The following is a 23,400-nucleotide window of genomic DNA, read 5'->3' on the forward strand; positions in this document are numbered from 1 at the left end:
TAATTGTTTGTTTCAGAAATATGTCGTAAGCACAGATCGGAGTGGAGACATCCATGTACACGTTCAAGTAAGTTGATATTATCTATTAAATACCGAAATTCTTAGAAAAGTTTCTAACAATGCTATCGGCACAACCTTTTTTCGAGGTTAGGTTTCTCACTAGGTAGCAACATACCTCCGCTATGCGCCCTATGAAATTTATTTATAATAAACGAAAAATAGGTGCTTTGAAAACATAGTTCTTACTTTGGTGTAAAAAAATCATATACCCTGGCCGAATACGAAATACTGGTCTGATAGAATTACGAATAAAAAGTTTGACATTTCAATCTCCTTGACTTTTAGCGGGAAATGTTTTTGACGCCATCTTGCCATTTGCGGCTGTTAGATTATACCCGAGAAAATTAGGTGTCGCCGTCGGTAAGTAGGCAATGTTATAATAATGTTAAATTCCAATAAAGCGGTCTCGCCAGTTCATTTGACCCACTTAGGTATGTTGAATTCTAGAACGAAATGTAGTCTTCATTTTGGGTTCCCAATTTATTCAATTTTACATTTATTTCCACAAAGTTTATTGTATTTACCAATAATAGATCTCTCACTCTGTTATTTATAAAAAAATTACTCACGCCTTTTAGAAAGAAAACTTTAGTGTACATACATGTTATTGCTAACACTTATTTAGCAGGCGCTTAATATTTACTTCTTTTTGTCTGCTAACCAGGGGATAATTCCGCAACCAAACAGGGTAAGTCTAAAGGTTAAAGTAAGAACGAGTGTGTTTTTTTATTTTATCGTCACTGTCATAAATTTTCACTTAAGCATTTTTCATGTCGAATACGATTTCCAATAAGATCTGCAGTGTGTATTTCAGTAATATTATGATGGTAAAAGAACATCTGTCGTATTTGTTTTGTTACAACCAACGGTTGTTTTTTTACTAAACAATTTTCTTTAAAAAATACTTTAATGAAGTCAGAAGTATCATCGCTAACATAAACATCAGCAAAACACTATCCGATCATAAAAAAATATCATCTTAGAAAGAACACAAGTCAGTGTGTGTGTGTGCTTGTTAGAATTCATAAATAAAACTCTTTAGTAAAAGGATTTGACGATTGGTTTTTGAGTAATAGTCATAAGGTCATAACTAGAATACTTTAGTCACTCAACTTATTTTTTTTTATCACACTTTTGGAACGTTGTCACGCTGCCCAGTACAGCTCACAAATTGAAAACTGATTGAGAATTATTAATCGACTAATTAAAAAGATAAATGTTTAGCCAGATGACAATATATGATGTATGTTTCAGGGGGACCTGAGCCAGCAAGACAAGCGATGCGTCTTCTTAACAGTGCACGACCTTGGAACAAACCGTAAGTATTCATTAATGTCAAGCTATTAATGAATTAAACGATTTCTCCTTTACTATTGGCCCGTTTCAGGCCACTGCAGATGGGCTTTCCCTAGGTACTCCTCAGAAAGTGGTCTGCTACATTCGTTGCTGCCTGTATGGTTATACTATTGAGTGTTGTCTAAAATTAACTTTTGTAATAAACCGTACCGATGTTAAGACAGGCCGCTTTAGAGCGTTATTAAAATTTTCTTGAAAGGACATAAAAATGATATTATTTTTTTATTAAAAAGAACATTAAACCGTTACTAATTTAATATTAAATGAAGTAAAAACGAAAGTTTTAATGTCTAGTATTACAAATACATAGTATAGTGGATAAGAAATAATTTATTAACGACATCGCAAATGTGTTTTACGAGCCTGTCGTAAAATCATTAACAGTATCTTCCTCCTGAAGTTTATTTAGATTCCCTGCATCACTCCGACTTATTTTACCATAAAACTAAACCTAGTTAATCTATCGGAGTGTTTCGATTTTATTGTTTCCATAAAGTCCGTTTTATTCGACATGCAATGCCTGAATGTGCCAATACGTCGTTTGTTGGTTGATACTTGGTTTTATTATGACAGTGGCGAGGCTCGTAACTACTGTAGGACAATGTATACAAATACGTTCACACTTATCTATTTATTATGGTCAGCTATATGAAGTAGGGTGTTTATTTTTTACCATTTCCGATTTTGCATATTTTTATGCTTACCTACTCTTTTAAAAAAGAAAGTTTGGCTTTTCGTTCCCCAGATCGATCGATCGATGTGACCTCTGAAGCCTAAATCACTGTTTTCAATCAAGCTTAACTAGGATCACAATTTTCTCAGACTCGACGATGGTTGACTTCGTGAACTGTCCAGCGATGTCGGAGATTAAAGAACGGTCCTGTTTCATCCACATCGACGTGCCGGGTCACGAGGAGAACTCTCCAGATTTGCCAGACTCGTAAGACATGTTGAAATAACGTTCAACCACCTATCAACACCTCTTAAAGTAAAAATTTTGTAATTTTAGAACTGAACGACGTTCATCTCTCTTAATAAATGAAAAGTTGGTGGTAGGTCAACTAAATTGGTAATTAGATGTTTCCTTTTTGAACTTGTACGTATATTATTTTGTCTTTTTCCATAGCTACCAGTTCCCATCCCTCCAAACATTAGGCGAAGACCTAATAACAGTGCTAGACTTCCTCCACATCCGCTACGCGGTGGGGCTGGGCGAGGGTGCGGGCGCCAACATCCTGGCGCGGTGCGGGCTGGCGCACCCGCGGCGGCTGCTGGGCCTCATCCTCGTCAACTGCACGGCGTCCACCTCCTCAGTGGCAGATGCCTTCAGGAGCCGGTTCTCAAGGTGGCGCGGCGCAGACATTTCGCAATCCGAAGAGGATTTCCTCATCTACCACAAGTTCGGCCACGTGAGTTTTGAACCAGAACGCCTTGATTATAGCTACCAGGTATTTCTTCTTCTGTTTTTGTTACTAATTCCACTAATTGCTCGGTATGAGCTTCCGTAAGGTAATCGTGTGGATTGCGTATTCAGAATGTATTTGTAATTTTTCAAAGCCATTTTGGGTTACCTTGCTAACACAAATATGATGTATTTATGATGGCAAGGTAACTCAAAATAGTGTATTACTATGTTGAATGACAATCTTTTAAAGTAACGCTTTTAATTCAAGAATTATCTGAACTATTCTAACTTTACATGTAGATCTTCTGCTTGTAGAGTGTTTGTTTCGTTGACTAACATACTAACACTTTAATTTTAAATACTTAAGTAGTTGCTTTGATGCTTTTTAGACTCCTTGTTTTCCTATTGTTTAGGACTTGTATTTGTATGATCTGTTGTAAATAACATTTTTCCTCAAAAAAATAATGTTTTACAGTGACTGTAGCCATTTTATTTTTCATATTGCATGTTACATTAAAAGCTATCAAAAGCCTATTAAATTTCAGCTTAAAGATGATAGGTTACTTGTACAAAAGGTTTATTGCCATCATACGTACGATATTGCGTCAGGTTTATGACAAACTTTCTATGGCAATACGTAGTTAAACTTTATATTACTTACCTTTATTTACAATAACATCTACTTTCCCTTTTTCGTGAATACAATCCCTATTATTTATCTCAATTACGTATCCTTTGCACAAGTCAAATATTTACTAGCTTAAACACAGATGGAATTGGCAAAATCGATGGACATCAGAATCCTTCACTACATGAGTCAAAAAGATTCATTTATATTCATTCAAGCAATTTGATCAGCGTTTATCGTTATGTTTGTTTTAAGTCTGTCTGACCTTGATCTGGTTTCCATGTGACAGCAAATATCGAGTGACTCGAGTGAGGTGGGCGAGCGCGACCGGACCCTGGCCGAGTACCGCTCGCGGCTGCGGGGGAACCTCAACACTCACAACATCAAGCTGTACGTCCGGGCGTTCATCAAGTAAGTTTTTTTTTATCGTAACTGGAATTGCCTTATTCGCTTTGAAAGTATCCACATATTATTATTAAAATAACTTTCATATTATTTGACAGCGATTTACTCTCCGGGTTAGTTCTGGATGTCACTGGATGTTTCTTCTACATCAGAATTACTTAGAAATCATTTATATGGTAAACTAACGTTCACTGAGCCCGCAAGTAGTCTGTAAAATTATGTGGTTAGCGTAATTTTAGCTATAAAGATATTTGTGGGAACGTAAGAAACCTTCTAAAATAATTGCGTAAATACATCGAGATCCTTGAGTCGAAATACATACGATTTATATACGCTACACTGTTTTCTTACTACTTTAAAAATATTTTTTTCTCAGTCAAAATTTTACCTAACATATTTGTACCTTGTACTTTCCAGTCGCAAGGACCTGATCCTCCGCGGCTGCCAGCCCGACATCCTGCTGATCACGGGCATGCAGAGCCCCTACTCCACCGTCATCGAGAAGATGTACAAGGAACTCGATAAGGAGAGGGTCACCATACTCAAGGTCGACCGAGTGGGAGACGTCTTGGCTGAAGCTGTAAGTTATGTTCAAAATCCATAGCTTAGATCCCAAACCACGGCAGTTTTGCTCCTCCATAAAATTAAAAAAAATATAGGAGGACTACATCTGTGACGTTCTAGTACTTTTGTACAGTGTAAAAGCAAAACATGTTTTCTTTTTTGAATATAAACATTTTAAAGGAATTACATATACGTATGTATAGATTTTACATTAGTAAGGCAACAATTATGGAAATAAATATACCAATATACCAATATTTTTACCATACGATACTCACTACCTGTATAAATTACAAACAACACCTATTAATGTCAAGTAACCAGTTCGCACGTGGTTCGGCGTCGGCGTCAGGCCGCGTCGAGTGCAGGCGCATCTAATAGCCCCCTCTGCGCAACCGTCGCAACGCAATCCCTTCCGCTGTTAGCAAAGTAAAAGTACAAGCCGCTGCGTTCATTGACTCGCCAACAACCTTACACATAATACGCAAACGAGTTGTATCAAACATCTGGAAAGTGCTAAGCTAAGCGCCTCGAAAGCTAGCTTAAAGGACATCGTAAATTTATTATGTTTATCTAAAAGTGAATAACCCGTCAAGATGTCTGTGATTCTATTGATCATCGAAATTATTATCATTGCTGGCATGGTAGTTGGATTGTACCAGAAAAACACGAACCAAGTGTGCAAGTCAAAGAAAAGATACGATGGGAAGACAGTGCTAGTGACGGGCGGGACCACCGGCATGGGGCTCGAGATCGCCGCAGATTTCGCTCATAGAGGTGCCAGGGTTATAGTCGCGTGCCCTTTTGAAGACGAAGGGCTGCACGGCCTCAAACTCATCATCAAGAGCTCCGGTAACACTAACGTCGTTTTCAAACTCCTCGACCTCTCATCTTTAGAGTCCATAAGAAAGTTTGTAGCAGACTTCTTGAAGACAGAAGACCGATTAGACGTTCTTATGAACAACGCCGGCGTCGGAGTACCGGGGGACTTCCTTACAAAGGACGGAATGAACTTTATAATGCAAGTCAACTACTTCGGCACTTTTCTTCTGACTCTTTTACTCCTACCGCTTCTAAAGAAGACGGGGACTGCTTCGGAACCGAGTAGGATTGTAAACACATCATCTGTTGTGCACAAGTTTGGAAAAGTTGATTTTGATAAATGGAACAAGACTGGGTGTTGGTCCAAAACGCGTATTTATGGGAACAGCAAGTTGTGTCTGGTGCTCTTTACCAGAGAATTGGCAAAGATGTTAAAGAATTCCAACGTGATTGTCAACATTGTTGATCCGGGTGCTGTGGGGACCAAGATTTTTAATAATTCTGGGGTGGCGTGGGCCAGTTTCGTGCAATTCATCTTTCTGATCCTGTTTAAGCACCCTTGGGAAGGAGCGCAGACCGCTTTATACGCTGCGACTAGTAACAGGGCGGGCCAGTACAGTGGCGAGTATTTTAAGAACTGTCAACGCGTCCGAGCTGCCGCATTAGCTTATGACAATAAACTGGCCACGAGGGTCTGGGAAGAAACAGTGAGACTTGTGAAACTAAGTGATGAAGAACTCAAAGAGTGTTTTAGTTCGTGAATCTAAAATGTCCTTGTCTAAAAGTGTTGTGGCGTTCAATAAAGTTCTAATGAATTCAGTGTAATTTTCATTCAGGATGTTGATGTTAATTTCTGTTGACTTGCAATGAAATAGTAGCTTGTTAGTAGCATTTATAGCATTCTACTTGACCCCGTTCTGCTCTATTGGCTTATCGAGGAGTATGTTTGTATGTAGGTAAGCGACGGTTGCATGCAATCGACGTGTGGTGTAATGTTGACAGACAAAGTAATTCATGAGATCACACTAGGGTCCTGGTTATATTTTTCTGTGCGCATTCAAAGAGGTAGTAGCAACTTACCGGAGCGCCTGATCCACTTCAGTTACCTCTGTTAGGTTGACGCTTGCTTAATCCCGAAAGGCAATAACGTATCGTGCCTATTACATGAAATGTCAATAAAAGTACTAGATTGATCAAATTGATCATAAAATTAATCGTGCTTTATTGAGTATGATATACTTAATTATTTGATCGCGGTCTGCGCTGGTGCGTTGTCTTATGATTTAGGATTAGTTAGTCGGTTAGTCAGAAACTAGGCGGGTAATCTCGATAATTCCTACAATAAACGACTATCAAATTATATTATAATTGTATGACAAATTTACCGAAAAATATTCGTCTCATGTATTGGTTTCGTCATGGCAGCCGGCCAAGGTGTCGCAGTCGCTGCTGCTGTTCTGCCAGGGCCAGGGCCTGCTGACGTCGCTGCCGCCGCCGGGCGTGGAGCGGCGCATGTCGCGCGCCATGAGCATGGAGGAGTACGACAAGCCCAACATCCGGCGCCTCTCGCTCACGCCCGCCGCGCCCGACTCGCCGCCGCACCGCAAGCTGTAGGCAGCAACACCACACCTAGCAATCTCTCCAATAGAAGTTACCCATACACTTCCTAAATGTAGGAGCATGGTTCCGAAATACCAGGTATTGTATCCTATGCTAAATTCTGAGGAGGACCATCTAAATTCCCTCTTTTAACGTTGCTATCTCTAATACCATGCTGCATTATCACTTGTAGTATAATGTGTATAATGTGTCTTGTGGTGTAGACCAGAAAAATATATGCAAGGACGGACACATCAATAAACAAATATCGCTGAAATTCAATCGGGATTGTCGAATATTTTCTCAAGTAACGAATCCTGGGTTTCAATAAAAAACTTGTATATTTAGCGTGCTTTTTAATTATATCGGAGACTTCTAAAATTTTCCGTTTTGTATCTTCTTCTGGTCTGTTTTCGAAGGGGTTTGGAATAAGGAGCCAGTAGAGCTGCGGTAAATATGAACCTAATTCTTTCAAAGATTTAACTATAAAGTGGCTTAAAGGTTAAAAAAAAATTCAGGTTTACTGACGCGACCTCTAATTAATACGTCGGCTGTTTCCGGAAAAAAGACGAGGTTTTAAAAAAAATGCTCATTTAACTTAGAACAGAGGCACACTACGTTGCAATTCTGTTAGAAAGTAATCTCTTCTTTATCATCAAATCAATTAAATTTTACAAGGGCAGTTCTCAGACAACATTGTCAGTGGCCTTGCACAATGCACAGATCATCGCGTGTGCAGAAGGGACGCGCTGGGCTCATTCTTATTCTAAACACCTTCCAATTTTATAAATAAAGATTAACATTATTTTATTTATAATGTATGTGTACTATAGATGTAGAATAATATTCTATTAGATATGATTGCTGTCTAATCAAATCTGCATAAAAAGTTACATATCTGCTAAGGCACCCCTATAGTGTCTGTTTGAAGTATAAACTATTTTAATGAATGTTGTTTAATAATTTATCAATTATAAATCATTTTAAACTTATATTTATGTTTTTAACGTTTGATTTTGTTAGGTCGGTTTTTATATTTGACCACATTTTACAGTTTCGATATAATTTAATTTCGTACCGAATTTTATTACTGGGAGTTTACTACGTACCACTATAGTTATTAGATTTTTAAGTAAACATATTTAACTGTCGCTCTTCTATCAAATAGTTTCTGTAAGAATGTATAAAGTAGATTTAGGAGCTTATACCAAATATCACGATGAACCAAGTATCGTAGCTAAATGTGTACCAATTTTATAAAACACATTTTCCGAAACTATTTTGATACTAAAATTATTTCGTAAACCTTTTAAATATTTGTTTTATTTTGCTTGTTAAGAATTTCAGAAATTAATATCACATAATATATGTTATGCGCGAATAGTTAAAAAAAACCTAAATTATGTCTTGCAACTGGTGTACAATTACTTTTTTTTGTAACAGGATAAGCCTTTGTTGCAATTGTGTTGTAAAATATGTATAGTGTATTTTTATTGTTAATAAGATATTCGATGTATTTTAGCGTTATGTACAAAGTACCTAATGAATGTTAAAAAGTATTTGAAAATCTATAATGTGTAGAATTCAGAATTAAATATTTAAATCTGTCTCAGGCGTATCATTTGCACTAGAACAAATTAAAAACTCAGATGGAAAATAAACTGGACATTTTATTGCGACAAGAACATCAGACGGTACACTGTAAACTTTTTCGATCTTTTTAACAAACACAGACAGACGTACACAAATACTAAACATTACACTTACAACAAATAGCGCCGCTATAACACCGCACTCATACGCGATTCGCTACAAAACACTATCTAAAAATTTCTTCATGATTTGGGATAATAATAATGTTATCATTTCTCCGTCCAGTATTTGCATTAAAATTTAAAAACCCTCCAAAGTAAAATAAACTAAAAACTGACGTCGCAAGACTGCTCGACGGAGAAACTATAGTGAGTGGCGAGGGAGCACAACTCGGACACGCCACACAGTCAGGGCACTGCAGTGGAAGGCACTAGCAACTCGAGCATCATCCGACCTCCGCGGACATTTTCGAACCTTTAAAATAATTTTCACAGTTCTGCAATAATCAATATCAATAAACGTGCGGCCGCGGTTTTGTGGCGTCCGCTTCGGCGGCGACGCTGCGCAGCCGCCATGTTTAGACACGCACAGACCAACCACACGAGTTGCGGTTGCCGAGAAAACTGTGCACCGAACATCGATTTTATCTTCGTTACTGTCAATCGTAGGTTAAATAGGGAGAACGACCTTCTGTGCAAACTGCAGCAGAACGTGCACTTTGTCATGTGCAGCCTGTGCGGGCTGCGTGTCGGGCGCGCGGCGGAGGGGTGCGGCGTGCGGCGCGAGCTCCGCGGCGCGTCATATCTCGTCATCGCAGCCCGGCTGCATCTCCGACGTCTCGATGGCGACTTCTTCGTAATCTCTTTCTAGTGCCGCAAGGTCTTCTCGCGCTTCTGAAAATTCTCCTTCCTCCATGCCTTCGCCTACATACCTATTAAGTAACAGACATAAGTATCAATTATAGCACATTCCATTTCAATTTAATTCCACTTCATTGTACTGACCAGTGCACAAACGCTCGCTTGGAGTACATAAGGTCGAACTTGTGGTCGAGCTTGCCCCACGCCTCGGCGATGGCAGTAGTGTTGCTGAGCATAGACGCAGCGCGCTTCACCTGCGCCAGGTCACCGCCAGCCACCACCGATGGCGGCTGGTAGTTGATGCCCACCTTTAAATTATGAATCAATCAAAAATTTGTTCAATTTTGGCAACATTTGTAACATTTTCATAGTAATGAAGTCAAAAGCTGACTCGAAACAAAATAATTTTAAACTAACCTTGAACCCAGTGGGACACCAGTCCACAAACCGAATCCCAGCCCTGCCCTTCATCGCCGCGATGGCAGCGTTCACATCCTTGGGCACGACGTCACCGCGGTACAGAAGACAACACGCCATGTACTTGCCGTCGCGAGGGTCACACTTGACCATCTGGTTCTGTGGCTCGAACAGCTCCGCTGTGATCTCTGACACTGACATCCCTTCGTGATATGCCTGGAACCAGTAAATGTTTTTACTGAAGATTCATGGGGCATTCATTTTATGGCACTGAAATAGAACCGCTCTATTTCTCTTACCTTGTCAGCTGAGACGACAGGCGCGTACGCAGCGAGCGGGAAATGTATGCGTGGGTAAGGAACGAGGTTCGTCTGGAATTCAGTCAGGTCTACATTCAGCGCACCATCGAACCGCAGAGACGCTGTGATCGACGACACCACCTACACATAAATCATGTTTAGTTGGTCACTGATAAAATACCAATAAAAAAAGCTAAAAAACAAAACCGAACCTCTCGCGAACCGAATATGACGGATAAGTGATTCCTTACTTGTGAAATAAGCCTGTTGAGGTTCGCATACGATGGCCTCTCGATGGACAGCCGCCGCCTGCAGATGTCGTATATGGCTTCGTTGTCGACCATGAAGGCGCAGTCCGAGTGGCTGATGGTGGCGTGTGTGGTCAGCACCGCGTTGTAGGGCTCCACCACGGCTGTCGACACCTGCATGGAGAAAAGACAAAAGTGTTCCTTTTCTCCAGGTTTACTCCGTAAAGTTCAAGAAAATAAAATTCAGATCGCATAGGCATACAGAACATGCCTATAAAGCAATATGTGAGAAGTTGAAGAGGAATATTACGAGGGTCTATAAATATAATTAAATTTCAGGATATCGTTATACTTACTTGTGGTGCTGGATATATAGCGAACTCTAGTTTACTCTTCTTGCCGAATTCCTCTGAGAGTTTCTCCATTAGCAGTGACGTGAAACCGGAACCTGTACCGCCACCAAACGAGTGGAACACGAAGAAACCCTGTTCAAAGAAACCAAGAATAAATTGGTAACGATCGTCGAAATAAAATATTGCGTCCTCAGTTATAGCTAGCATATCTATCAAAGACCAGTATGTGAAAAGACGACAGTATGCAGTGATAGCTAAGCTGGACATTTTTTAATGTCTGCTGAGTGTCGTCCTTGCCAAGGGCTAACTATGTGGATATGTGGATGTGTGCACTACAGGGCTGTTATAATTCAATATGTTCCTAACCTGTAGCCCGGTGCACTGGTCCGCCAGTTTTCTGACGCGTTCCATGACAGGCCCTAACACTTCTCGGCCGGTGGAATAATGGCCACGTGCATAGTTGTTAGCTGCATCCTCTTTGCCGGTTATTAATTGCTCTGGGTGGTATAGTTGTCGGTACTCCCCTGAGCGAACTTCGTCTGAAATGCAAATAAAATTTTCGTATTAGCATTTCTTATCATTAATGTATTGCTCGCAATTGAATCAGCAAAAAGGTTTATAATTGTAAAATGACTTTGGTACTGACAGATAAGTGACAGCACTTTGTCACTTATCTGTCAATGAAACCGACTGCTCGTCAATCATATTTTCATATTTTTACGTCTAAATCTAGAAATTAACATTTATTCAAGAACGGGGAAGTCAAAAGCCAGATAGGGAGAATATTTTCCCAGTAGCGTAACAAAAAATAGGTCACAAAAGAACTTACCAATAACGGTGGCTTCTAAATCCACCATAACGACCCTTGGAACCATCTTTCCTCGGTCTGCTTCTGAGAAGAAGGTGTTGAAGCAGGAGTCTGCCGCATTCGAGTCCTGCTCGCAGGCCGGCAGCGTCCCGTCGGGGCGGATGCCGTGCTCGAGGCAGTACAGCTGCCAGCACGCCACCCCCATCTGCACTCCCGCCTGCCCAACGTGCACTGATATGCACTCCCTCTGCTCGCGTACAAAAACGGTAGCACGTTATTGACATATAAATATAGTAACAAACTAGCACCAGTCCTAGTAAAAGCCCAACTGGATAACTAGCCACAAGATCTGAGGAGAGTGAAGGAGGTTTTAAGAGGTGGGAGTTTAAAATTATTGCTATTGGCGAATCACAGGAGTATCACAGTTAGCATTGCAAGAAAACAATTATTCAATGATAAAATGAGAATCTGATTTTCAATAAGATGAAAAACAGTTTTCGAAAATGGCCGTCATTGTCATTTTTTGAATTTGCCTTATTTGAAGAAATAGCGGTGCATATAAAAAATAGCGACTAGATGCGATATAGATACATTGTATAAGTTACACTGCACGACTAAGAAATCTGATCTTACTAGGGAAATTGACAAGTACCTGTTTCTCGCAGGATTTATTAAAATAACTACCACAATGCTCGTCGTATAAACGTGATTTTACTTTAGAACAAAGCTCTCACAGACATAAGAACGAACATCAAGTTTTTAAATCGGAAAGCACATCACTGTAAAACCAACGAAATCAGCATACAAATTCACTTACCATGATTAGTACTGGTAATTTTGACGATCCGATGCTAAAATAATATATAATAAAAAAAACTATATAAAAAAACTATTACTTTACGAAAATTTTGAAACCGACTGAAATTTTGAAAAAAAATTGCGAATCAGCGCCCGTCTGATGGGCCGCTTGGATCTATTGTTAATTTTTATTCCATGTTCGAATTTGCATATGGCTTGCTGTTACTTTTTCAACTGCCAGTTCTATAGTTATTTTATAAAGAGGTTCTTTTGTGCTTAATATCCAAATAGGTTTTATATCCATAAATTTGTCGCGACTGCTATTTTTTGATATTCTAAATGACAATAACGTATCGAATTTTATCTTTATGTATCAAAAGTCTTGTTTTAATGGATTCCACATTTTCATGTATTTCATAATGTGTTTTTATAATGTATTAGTAAAGAGATTTTTAATTATTTATTTAATTATCACACTCGGTCGCTAGGACTAAACAAATGTCTAAGTATTTATGTGAACTAGGGTTTCAAAGATTGAATTATTATGCACATAATTGCAGGTCTAAATTCCCAGCAACTGTTTTAATAAGGAATTTTCTGATAATTCTGATATGCATAGGCAATAAGTTAGCCTGATACACATGCCCATCATTGCTCCTCCTGGAATTGCTTGTTGCTTCATCCACTTTTCTCCTAGATATGAAATCCTTACTATTTACGATTCCCATGTTTCAAATTTCTGTCATTCCGCGATTTCTTCGTGTTCTCTGAATAAATTGGTTACCAAGACTTTCAAAATCTTTTATTGATTTGTGTCTTCTATAACTTTAAGTTCATTGAATTAGATGCATTTTGTACTTTTATTTTTATTATTTATTTTATATTATTTTGGTTATCAGTTTGGTTTTGTATCTCTTTAGGATGAATTATTGATCACGTCTTAAACTTATTTTTTTTAATTGAGTAACATATATGTTATTTCTGGTAAACTGTATACTTTAAAGTCGTTGGGAGATCGCTATACCAATTGTTGACAATGACCATTTACACCAACGCCCCAATTCTGCTATATACAATGGAAGATAAATGAATGAAAAATGACACTTTTCGTATTATCTTAAGATTTTTTTCTACACAATAATGAGAAATTTAGTTACGAGAATAGGAATAATTTCAAATTTGATGCAATTGCAATTCATTCATCGGCCATTGTAAATAGCAGAATCGGGGCCCAGGCTGTTTTTCGCCAAATTGACATATTTTCTATTGAGTAACATAACTTATTGAATGTTACTATTTTAAAAAGTTTTTAGTTCAGTTTTAATACCAAACCAATGTTACTGAAATTAAACTTAAAATTCTCAAACGTCATGACCAAATATTGCATTTAGCAAATATTAAAATTTCCAAACACCAGCATGTCCAGTCATGTCTTTCCAAAAACTAAGTACCTTTACACTGTATGAGGGTGGCAAGTACGTCAAGTAGGGCACTAGGGTGGGGTGGACCATTAGGGCTGTAGAGAATGGGGTGTGTTGGGCGGGGAGCTTTACATTCACCCCTCTTTGTAGTCGTAAGTTGATTTGCATTTTTCTACTCGTTAGTTGGACTACGATCTGAATGTGTATTGGTTTCTGGAATTAGTGGTCTTGTGTTCACAATAATTCTAGTTTTAGTAAGCAATATTAAGGTATGTTTTGGGTTTAGATTTTCCTGAAGCGTCTTTTTCCAGAGCGTTTTTTATGTGCATCAAAGCCATCACTTTGAACCAAGATTTATATTTTTGCAAAATAACGAACTTCAGTATAATTCTTATTTCATTTCATACTTCAAATTATTTTTTCATATGTATCTATTTTATTAAAATATTGCATATTTTACCTGCCAGTTAAAATAATCATAGCTCCGTCTTAAAAGTAAATGCCACTGAATACAACTTTAATATTCACTAATCTCCAACTTTTTATTTCTTCTGGTCCTTAGGTCCTCAAAAAAGAATCAATTAATTAAATCCGTAACCACAATAAATCAAATCATTGTCTTTTTAACACCTCCTCTGGTCACAGTACTACTCGCTGTTAATCCTTTATCCTTTTACATTCAAATGTAAAATACAATGGCACCGTACTTCTGTCAAGTGTTAATATTATTTTGAATATATAATTGCGTGATATTGTTGTAGTGTGTAAATAAAGAGGAGCGGTAACATCGATTCGTTTTGGTTGTGTACGCGGGATTGTACAAAAGGACCATCTTTTATTCCGTGGTTGTTTTAATTTTAATGTTGTATCTGATGTTTCCTAAAATATGAATTAAAAAATCTACAACTAGTATCGAAACTTTTAAATAGTGTACTTAGATATTATTTTGTGTAAAGGTTTCATAAAGGATTCAAAGAAAACGATTCTCCAGTGGTATCTATGCCATGAAGTGCAAAGCAATTTTTTCTTGGATATTATTTGTTCAACATACTGTACCTACCTATACGTTTATGAATAAAAAAGATTTTCTAAGTATTTAAAATAAGTACGTAACATCAGTTTTGCAGCTTTGTCGTCAAATTTGACAAATAACTGTCGCCCGACACACAAGGGTAGATCAAAGTAAACGATATTATTGTGAAACCCGATCCTTATCTGAAGGATTATCGCTAATGTGCCCAGATATAATCTTAGAGGAGGGTAATGTGGAATTAGATTTATGTTACTGTTTTACGGGGTTTTACTTAATTTAAGTACCTATTGAGCTTTCTGGATCTAACTTGTGTTCAAAAGACCTAGTCTGAGGATTAAGTCTTTCAAAGAAAGTAATGATTAACAAAAAATGGCATCATGAAACACGTCTATGATACCTAACGAAACAAAGAAAACAGAATATCATTTATTGAAAAATTGCATTTGATTTATCCCGTATGCTACTATATTTAATTCACAAAATCACGTCGCCATGTTTTTTGTAAAAAAAAAGAATAAAATCTTCCAGACCAGTGACAATCCGTGCAACAATAGCTCGAGGTGTGGTTCCAATAAAAAATCCTATTTGACCCACGGAGGCGGAATAATGACTGCTTTTTACCGGTTTAATCCGGATCAGATAGCTGGGGCCTAATGCGATGCCCGTTTGATATTCATGATCATTCCCCTGGGATTTGCGTAAAAGACAGCAGATTTACTTTACAAAATAATAATAATATAGCTTGAGCTTCATAATGTCGGTAGTTTCGATCAGACATTTAGGTCTTATAAAAAAATATTATGAGTTCATCCTTATTATATTCAATTTATTAGTAGACGACAAGAGAAAACATAAAAAATGATCAATATTTGAAATAAAAACTTTATTAAAATAGATAGTCACAATACAAAATCAGTCTACATGGTATTTAAGCAACTAAACTAGAAGAAGATCCAAGACCACGACTGCTCTGCTACAAGTGTACAAGAAGAAGCAATAAAAGTTAGCAGTATTGAATCAGTTCCTCCACAGTGCAGGCCTTTTCGCAGCACTCGTCGACCAAGCCTCGCTTACCACGCATGGTAAGAACGTCCTGCATGTTATCATCGTCCATCAGCCACCAGCCGGCATCACGCTTGTTATTTCCCGTTATACAAACAGTCGCAAACATTTCTGCGAGACGACGCCCGCAGTACACGTTGGCGGAGCTCTGCGCCGCTGAGGACCAAGCGCATGCTACAGTCACTATAAGGACCAAGAGGAGCTTCATGGCTTCTAATTCACTGGTTGATTTGTATATGAGAGGTAACACTAGTTGACCTTGTATTTGGATGTATGGTTAATATTAGTAGGTTCTTGTCTTCTTAAACGTCTGTAGTTTTAATGTGTCTTTGCTAAGAGAAACCAAGCTTTTATACTTCAAGAAAAGTCATTAATATTCACAATAACAATCTATTTATAAAATATGGGGTTTAACTCGGAGTTAGGTGCGCAGGTTGTGGAAAATCTCACCTCACATGTCATTTTGATTTCATGTCTGAATGAGCACTGTCTCAAAATAAGGTTACGTAGGTACTAGTTTTGATCGAAACTAAAATGAGATCATAGATGCTTAATTTATTTTTCAAATCACTTATATTTAGCACTATTATAAGTCTTGTAAAACTTAAAACTTTGGAAGCAATAGCTGTCATCGTTTAATCTTAACTAAAAGAATCGCGACAAGTTAGGAAGTGTTAAAAATACATCCAACCATAGATCAAAGTAAACTATCTGAGTAATAAAAGTAAACAGTAGCGGTAACCATAAAGGCTGGTAATTAAATCTTAAGGGCTGCGCTGTAAGGGTCTGAGCGAGGGTGCAGAACACAATGGACCACAGGACCAGGGTAGGACCAGGTGCCCGCGTACAATAGCTTTCGTTGACTTTATTTTATTGTGATTTACTGGTGGTGTGCTGATGTGTAGAGATCGAATTGACGGTTTCATAGGAGCATGTTTGGAGTTAAGTTAAAAATATTAATGCTTATTTCTACGGCGTTTTATTTTGAATGGCAAAGAAGTAGGTAAGTACTGTAAAACCAAACCAAAAGTGTTAACATAGCAAGTAAACTGGATGAGGCTACGACTAACAGTCAAAATAAAACCAAAATTTATACCGTTCTCTTTATCCTGTTAAAAAAACCATTTTAATCGTCAAACTATTAATAAAGCAATTATTATTTACAAATACCAGCATTCCCCTTACTCTACATTCAACCGACTTTCCCTCACAATTTTTTGGCCTAAAATCCATTTTTTCGATAAAAAATTTCGCCTATGAATAGTGGCATTGTTCTCAGTGCATCGATGCATCGTGACAGATGGGGTCTTGGTGTTATGGTGTGCTACGGTGTCGGATCTAAGCGATAAGGGTAAACGGTTTGACACCGCGACAATCGGTCAAATTGTTCTGTATGAGGATTTTGTTAGTGGTAATAATAAAAGAGTAGCTACAAAGACACTGAAATATAGTAAGTAGAAGTATGCTATATTCTATCTGATAAAGATACCGGGAGCCTTATTGCCTAAATCACTGCTCGTATTATTAGTAAAACTGAGAGTCCATCGCTCCAAAGAAAGTGCAGGTAAAAAAACAATAGATTTTTTCGTCTTTTCAAAAATGACGAATTTTATTTAACTGATTGATCTATCCAAAGACAGCTGAAATACTGAAATAAAAACACTACTTATACAAATGCTCGGTAGCTCGTAGCTTCCATTAAGACGTGACATGCGTGACATTGGCGTGTTATTAGTAAATTCGACACGAGTGGGAGTCGAACCGCGTACTTTAGACGATGTTTATTTATTTCTATTAATTTGATGCTTGTTAGTAAGATATTAGTCACAACATGTGGGGGCGGAAGGATTGCTATTTTGGTCCTTATACTGAACAAAAGTAACAGACGATCTATTGTTGTGAATTAACGTATTAGAGAAGTGTTTTTAAAGTTAATTTGTAATTATTTAAGTATACTAAGTTTTCTAATGATATTTTAGGTAATATTAGTCTGGCCAGGCATGTTATAAACTTCTGAATAACTATTAAGCTAAATCGCAAATCCTGAAAGACCAAGCTATTGAAAACTACTAAAAACGCACCATATACAAGTATATAATAATTGTGTACGTAATTTATAAAGAAAGAAGTTACATATTATTTTGCAGGTATAGATTTAAAAAATCTTACTTCGATCTTCACAGTTGTTTAAAGAACCCAGACCTGGTCCTTATCCGACATCTGTGATACTCCAAAAATATTCAACAGGTCTTATCCCGACACTTAATAGTTTAATGAAACACCTAACTGGGTATCACAAACAGTTTATGGTAATCATAACGTTTGGCACGCGACCGGCGCAAGGCAGGCACGAGTCTGACACGTTTTCACACTTTTTATCACATGCTGTTTGTTTAAGTGTAATTTGTAAGTATTTTAATTGAAGATTATTATTTTAGCTGTTGTTGTTTTAGGGTTGATAAGTTTGTAATTGGTAGATGTGTTTTTATTTCGGGTTCGGTAAGTTAAAACTCTTTCATTTTCGATAAAGCTGGAAATGATAATAACAATTTCAAATTAAAGTTTAAAAATCAATGACAAAATTGTTGTAAAATCAAGTCAATTTGACCATAGTTATTGCGGCATACTCTCTGAAAAACTTAATGCATACAAACCGTTCGAAACGCTTAGCGTAAGGTATAGGATTAGATTAGAGTTTCAAACTTGAAAAACACGTAATGAAATCATAAGCTATAAATAATACCTTTGAATGGACATAATAAAATACCAACTTAAACCAATTGTGCTCAATCTCTGAATAATCATCACCACGGCACGTCGCTTCGTCACGTGACTGTCACGTGCCGGTCACGTGACGACAATCACTTCACACCCGGCGCTGTCCGAGGTCGGTCGTGTTTGTTGTTACACGCTTGTTTACACACACCCTGTCTACTACCTACTGGTCAGGAGATAATCTATTTATGTTGTACGGTTAGTTTAGTCATTGATATGGGCAGTTGAGTGATATATTTTCAGTATGAATTGGGAGGTCTTCATCTTTCTCTACTCGTCAAAGAAGAACACAAAAAGTTGATGTACCTTCCGTAAGATTATTTTAATTACACTAATTGAATCCTTGTGTGCACTACCTGAGATTTTAGACGATATTCCTAACTTTCTTTGTGTTGTTAAAATGCTATTTGTTTCAGAACAATGGTGATATTTCTTACTAGCTGTTGCCCGCGACTTCGTCCCGTAGGTAGAAGATATAAGTTATGATTGGTGTACCTGCCCGGTTTTTTTCACATTTTCCATTGTATCTTAGCTCCTATTAGTCGCAGCGTGATGGTTTATAGCCTAAAGCCTTTCTCGATGAATGGTCTATTCAACACATAAAAAGAAAACATAAAAAGATTTTTTCAATTTGGACCAGTAGTTCCTGAGTAATCTCGCGCGCGCTAATGCGCGTTCAAACAAACAGACAAACTCTTCAACTTTATATATTAGTATAGATAAAGCGATAGGGCTGCAGTCTAACCACTTTTGTGAACATTTGTTCGCAGTTTGTTCTTGCCTGCTGCTTATGTCATCTCCATATTTTATTTCCCAGATCATTACAACTCATTATCACCATAAAGTATTTATAACAGTAGGTACTACAGAAGCGAGTACCTCTGACACTGCTCCCTAATTTACACGAAGATCAAAAAACCGTGGGAATCCTATCTTTTGACACACTCTATATTTTGTAATCCGCTATCCTAAAACGACACTTCAATTCCTGTACAATGAGAACTTAAAACAGGACGGTCACGATTGTGAGAGCAGGATAGCATTTTTACATTTTACATTTTGCGTAGTGGCATCTCGCTTGCACTATGGTCCCAGTTCTTATTTAAGAGTTTCATAGTGTGCTGAACTTTTTTTATCAAATGACACGCTTGCTCTCAAGTGGGATAATATTAACAATTACATAATATTTAAAAAGCCACGCGCTATGATAGGGTTAATTTGTCATTGTTAACGTGTGAAATGTTGGTGCTGGTAGATTTTGATGGTACTTTCCGAGTATTTTGATAATCGAGTGTTAATGAGTGGTGTTATGATTTTTTTGCGAGTTTGATGAGCGTGTGACCGTGGTGCTAACTGGTTGTATTAAATTCCCATCAAAAGGCCTACTGCTTCGTCAGACGATATAATATAACGCCATTTTTTTCATGCTTTTTCTCTTCTTGTAGAATATTTAGAGTAACGAACATCAGAATCCCTTTAGGTCTCATCCTGTGAAATGTATAATTGCGTACCGAAAGTTCAGGCGTTTTACCAAAACACATCTTAGTCAAAATATATGCAATATAGATCTATAAGCTTATTTAGCTTAGTCAAAAATCTAAAAAGGAAACAAATTTCGGCACACTTATCTTCAAATTTTATCACGTCATCACTACGCTCCATCTAATGAATATTGTTGTTAATCCTCATGAAATAATTAGCAAAACTACGTACAGATGCACACTCGACTTGATAGCGTAACTCGTATTATTTCGACAAACAAACATACAAAGATACAGTTAGTTTTCAATCAACCTCAAGAGCAATGCTCGACCATAGTACCAAATGTTATTACTTGGGACAACCCTAACCAAACTCTGCAAGCAAATTTAAACCTCAACTTTCCAGTAATATGACTCAAATTGACGTACCATAGTATGAACTTGAACTAGTGGTGTTGCGACGATTAATAATAGACTTTATTTCGTTGGAATTAAGATACACTTTTGAAAGATTGAGTTATTTAAATGAAAGGTTTTCAAGTGTTTACGCTTGGTGAAAAATAAACCCATCGAGTATATGAAATGCAATGGTTTTGCTTGTTTAGAATTATAGACAGTTGCGTAGTTGGTCAGTTAGCAATCTACACATTAGCAATCTATATACATTTTTGATATAAATTAATTTTTTATCAAAAAAACATGTTGATTGATGATCAAAACTAAAGTCTAATTAATTCATGAAGTACCTAAGTTGAATGAAAGGTTAAAACTTGAGTTTTATAAACAACAAAAGTAGTAATTTATCTCTTTTCTTCCTTAATGTTGTCTCTTTCTTAATGTTTCTTCTATTTAACAATTCTAATTTTATCAGTGCCACAAAAATAGCTAAGAATATACTAAACATTTATCGATATATGGTGGAAATTCAATCTATTGAATCCCATATAATATTTATAATAAATAATTTACAATATTTGCTTTACGTCAAATCACTAAGCTCTGCGCCCTAACTTACGAACACTAGCATAAGTTGATCCCTGAATTTACAAAATAAATATCTTTTGTAACTAATTTTGTCGGTATAAAATGATCACGAAGGGTCTTTTATAGTGGTTTGGAGATGCTGCATTATGTAACAGGAAAGTGAGCTTTGTTGGTATCACAATAAAGTGTAGATTTTAATGAGAATTTGGCGTAAAATATACTGTCAGCTGTATAGCCAATTTGTGGTGTTGCCAATTCATCTTGTGGTATTAAACGCGGAGAATGACAGGATTGTTACTTTTCCATATTAGTATAATGTTTGGGATTACGAATATTGGGTGGTATGAATATTTACTAATGGATTTCCTTTGGCCAAGTGAAGTGCAGTTTTTGTATCCAATTTGTTCATGGTCGTAAAAAATATCCATTACTTAAGGTATATTTAAAACACCCTTTATTTATAGGATAAAAAGTATGAAATATGAGGTTCCATGAAAAAGATTTCAGCTAATGTTGTTTCATACAAATTACCTTCTTCTTTTACTCTATTAATTCATATTACCAACGTTTTGAAGACGCCAAAAGTACTTACTTCTCTCTATCTTTTTCTGCTATTTAACAGTAGATAGTAAATAACATGAAACTACTCCAGAAAATGATAAAATTAGTCTCCAGTAAATTAAAAACAGAATCTGACTCAATCAAAATAAAATTTAAAAGCGACCAACCAAACAAATAGTGGACCCTTTTAAAAAACTTAAACAAACAAGAATATTAGCTTAGCGGACTGAACAAACACTCGCCCGGGGCTCGGATGAATTTGTAATGGAATCAAACAGACACACAGACAAACAAACGAATAGGCAAACATAGAGACAGGACCAATTAGCCCGGGGCTAGGTTCCTGGACAAACGATATCAGACATGTGGCGTGTACTTTGTTTATTTGATTACTTTTTTATAAACATAGTTATTTGATTTGGGGTTCGAAGCTCTTTTTCGAATATATTGAATACCTACTCTTGCTTTTAGTGACTCATTGCTATTTTTCTGGACTTTAAAACGTTACGAAATCTCATAAGATAGTAAAGTCTTACTATACATTTATGATACTGCAGACAAGCATTTTTGGCAATTACCAATCTATGATGGCAACGATGCAGATAAAACGTACAACGTTATCACAGTTTTCTATAATTTTTAAAGCAAAATACATATAACCGACTGTAAATTAAAAATTATTGAGCCAAAGTTGATGAAATTTTTATGAAATCAAATGATGATAAAATGAAAAAAAAAACAAACATAAAATATAGACGAAAGAAGAACCTCTTCCTTTTTGAAGTTGGAAAAGTCATGCAACATAGAATACAGATTCTTTGAACAAAATATTCCAACGAATATTAGGACGATATTCATTCGATATACGATTGATTGGTTTTATTGGGGAGGGGAAGAATCTGAATGCGTTGGATTAATAGCCGCTGGTGTATCGACTATTGCAGACCTAAGTACCTCGTCCTACTTTCCTATTAATTTATGTTATTTATTTGTATTTCGTGAGTTTCGTTATAGTTCTTTTGAGAATTATGTGTAGGCAGCTTGCCTACACATGCTAACTTGAAAAACCTAGTTAATTTTATACGTAAGGAAAACAATTACGTTGAAATGTTTCAACTTTTAACAGAGATATAATCTGTGTTTTCTGATCAGAAACAGAGAAATAATGTCTGTTTTCTGATGATGATGACAGATAGAATTTCGTGAGATCAACATTGCACTGTGGTCATTTTCCACATGATCCAATCAAATATAGCCTATGTCAGATTTTTGCTTCTCATATTTCTCCAAAGCCTAATCTTTATACTATCTCTTCAATATCCTTCCTTATTTTTAACAGCCTAAGATCGAAATTTGTAAAAGCCATGTTCCAGTTCCAAGAATGGGGTGTACAAATATTTAGCCAGTGTTGGGAACCGTGATAATCCGTTGGTTTCGGTTCATTGTGTGTGGATACGCCAGTTACAGCGTGTCATTCGGTTTGCAAGTGTCAATGGAGTTAAATAAACCTTTGTAAGCAGAACATTGCAGGAGGCGTGCATTGAAACCAAAAAAAGGATTTCACTAATTGGTACAAGCTTTTCAACATGACACGAACTCCATTTAGGTTTTTCACTCGTAGGCCTCTGTGAAGTACTGCAATAATATCATTGTTATTTTGAATACAATTTAATATTCAGTATAATACGTTAAAAAAACGACGAAGCGCTTCGAGAAAAGGTAGGTAGTGCCCGTGGGCTTCGTTTGGCTCGTCTTGGCGGGGGCACTGACGTGCCCCCAGATTTACCAATGTAAAGTGTGTTAAAATTTAAAATTGTAAATATTTGCATGCCTGATACAGGCAGAATATGGCTCGAACTGTGCATTAT

General features: G+C 37.0%; 4 protein-coding genes across 15 annotated transcripts in view; 2 read left to right on the plus strand and 2 right to left on the minus strand.

Moving 5' to 3' along the window:
- Positions 1-8,447, plus strand: part of LOC113495329 (uncharacterized protein ZK1073.1) — a 36,818-nt gene extending 28,371 nt beyond the window's left edge. For 5 of the 11 annotated variants that reach the window (XM_026874009.1, XM_026874002.1, XM_026874005.1 and 2 more), the window contains 8 exons: positions 17-67; positions 725-748; positions 1,315-1,378; positions 2,239-2,356; positions 2,543-2,864; positions 3,739-3,860; positions 4,272-4,434; positions 6,666-8,447. In XM_026874009.1, the coding sequence (XP_026729810.1) occupies positions 17-67; positions 725-748; positions 1,315-1,378; positions 2,239-2,356; positions 2,543-2,864; positions 3,739-3,860; positions 4,272-4,434; positions 6,666-6,854 (1,053 nt within the window). In that variant the 3' untranslated portion in view covers positions 6,855-8,447. The remainder of the gene's footprint in view (positions 1-16; positions 68-724; positions 749-1,314; positions 1,379-2,238; positions 2,357-2,542; positions 2,865-3,738; positions 3,861-4,271; positions 4,435-6,665) is intronic. The other 6 variants (XM_026874010.1, XM_026874003.1, XM_026874008.1 and 3 more) reach the window with 3 other exon arrangements.
- On the plus strand, positions 4,441-6,257 carry LOC113495332 (retinol dehydrogenase 13-like). Its single transcript, XM_026874014.1, has one exon. It carries the CDS (start codon positions 5,015-5,017, stop codon positions 5,999-6,001), a length of 987 nt encoding a protein of 328 aa, XP_026729815.1. The 5' UTR covers positions 4,441-5,014; the 3' UTR covers positions 6,002-6,257.
- Positions 8,448-8,491: 44 nt separating the features above from the next.
- LOC113495328 (tubulin alpha chain-like) lies at positions 8,492-12,390 on the minus strand. Of its 2 annotated transcripts, none has more exons than XM_026874001.1 (9): positions 12,235-12,390; positions 11,439-11,664; positions 10,976-11,148; positions 10,613-10,741; positions 10,260-10,430; positions 10,009-10,149; positions 9,710-9,925; positions 9,437-9,600; positions 8,492-9,363 (listed from the first exon to the last, which is right to left on the minus strand). In XM_026874001.1, the coding sequence occupies exons 1-9, from the start codon at positions 12,235-12,237 to the stop codon at positions 9,231-9,233; spliced, it is 1,356 nt and encodes a 451-aa protein (XP_026729802.1). In that variant the 5' UTR covers positions 12,238-12,390; the 3' UTR covers positions 8,492-9,230. The 2 variants fall into 2 exon arrangements, with proteins under 2 accessions (XP_026729802.1, XP_026729801.1); XM_026874000.1 differs by having other exon boundaries at positions 11,439-11,667.
- Positions 12,391-15,551: 3,161 nt separating this feature from the next.
- LOC113495219 (insulin-related peptide 4) lies at positions 15,552-16,318 on the minus strand. The gene has a single exon (XM_026873842.1). It carries the CDS (start codon positions 15,937-15,939, stop codon positions 15,673-15,675), a length of 267 nt encoding a protein of 88 aa, XP_026729643.1. The 5' UTR covers positions 15,940-16,318; the 3' UTR covers positions 15,552-15,672.
- Between the last annotated feature and the right edge of the window lie 7,082 nt (positions 16,319-23,400).

The sequence above is a fragment of the Trichoplusia ni genome, chromosome 6, assembly GCF_003590095.1.
Source record: "Trichoplusia ni isolate ovarian cell line Hi5 chromosome 6, tn1, whole genome shotgun sequence".
In the NCBI taxonomy this organism is placed as follows: Eukaryota; Metazoa; Arthropoda; class Insecta; order Lepidoptera; family Noctuidae; genus Trichoplusia; species Trichoplusia ni.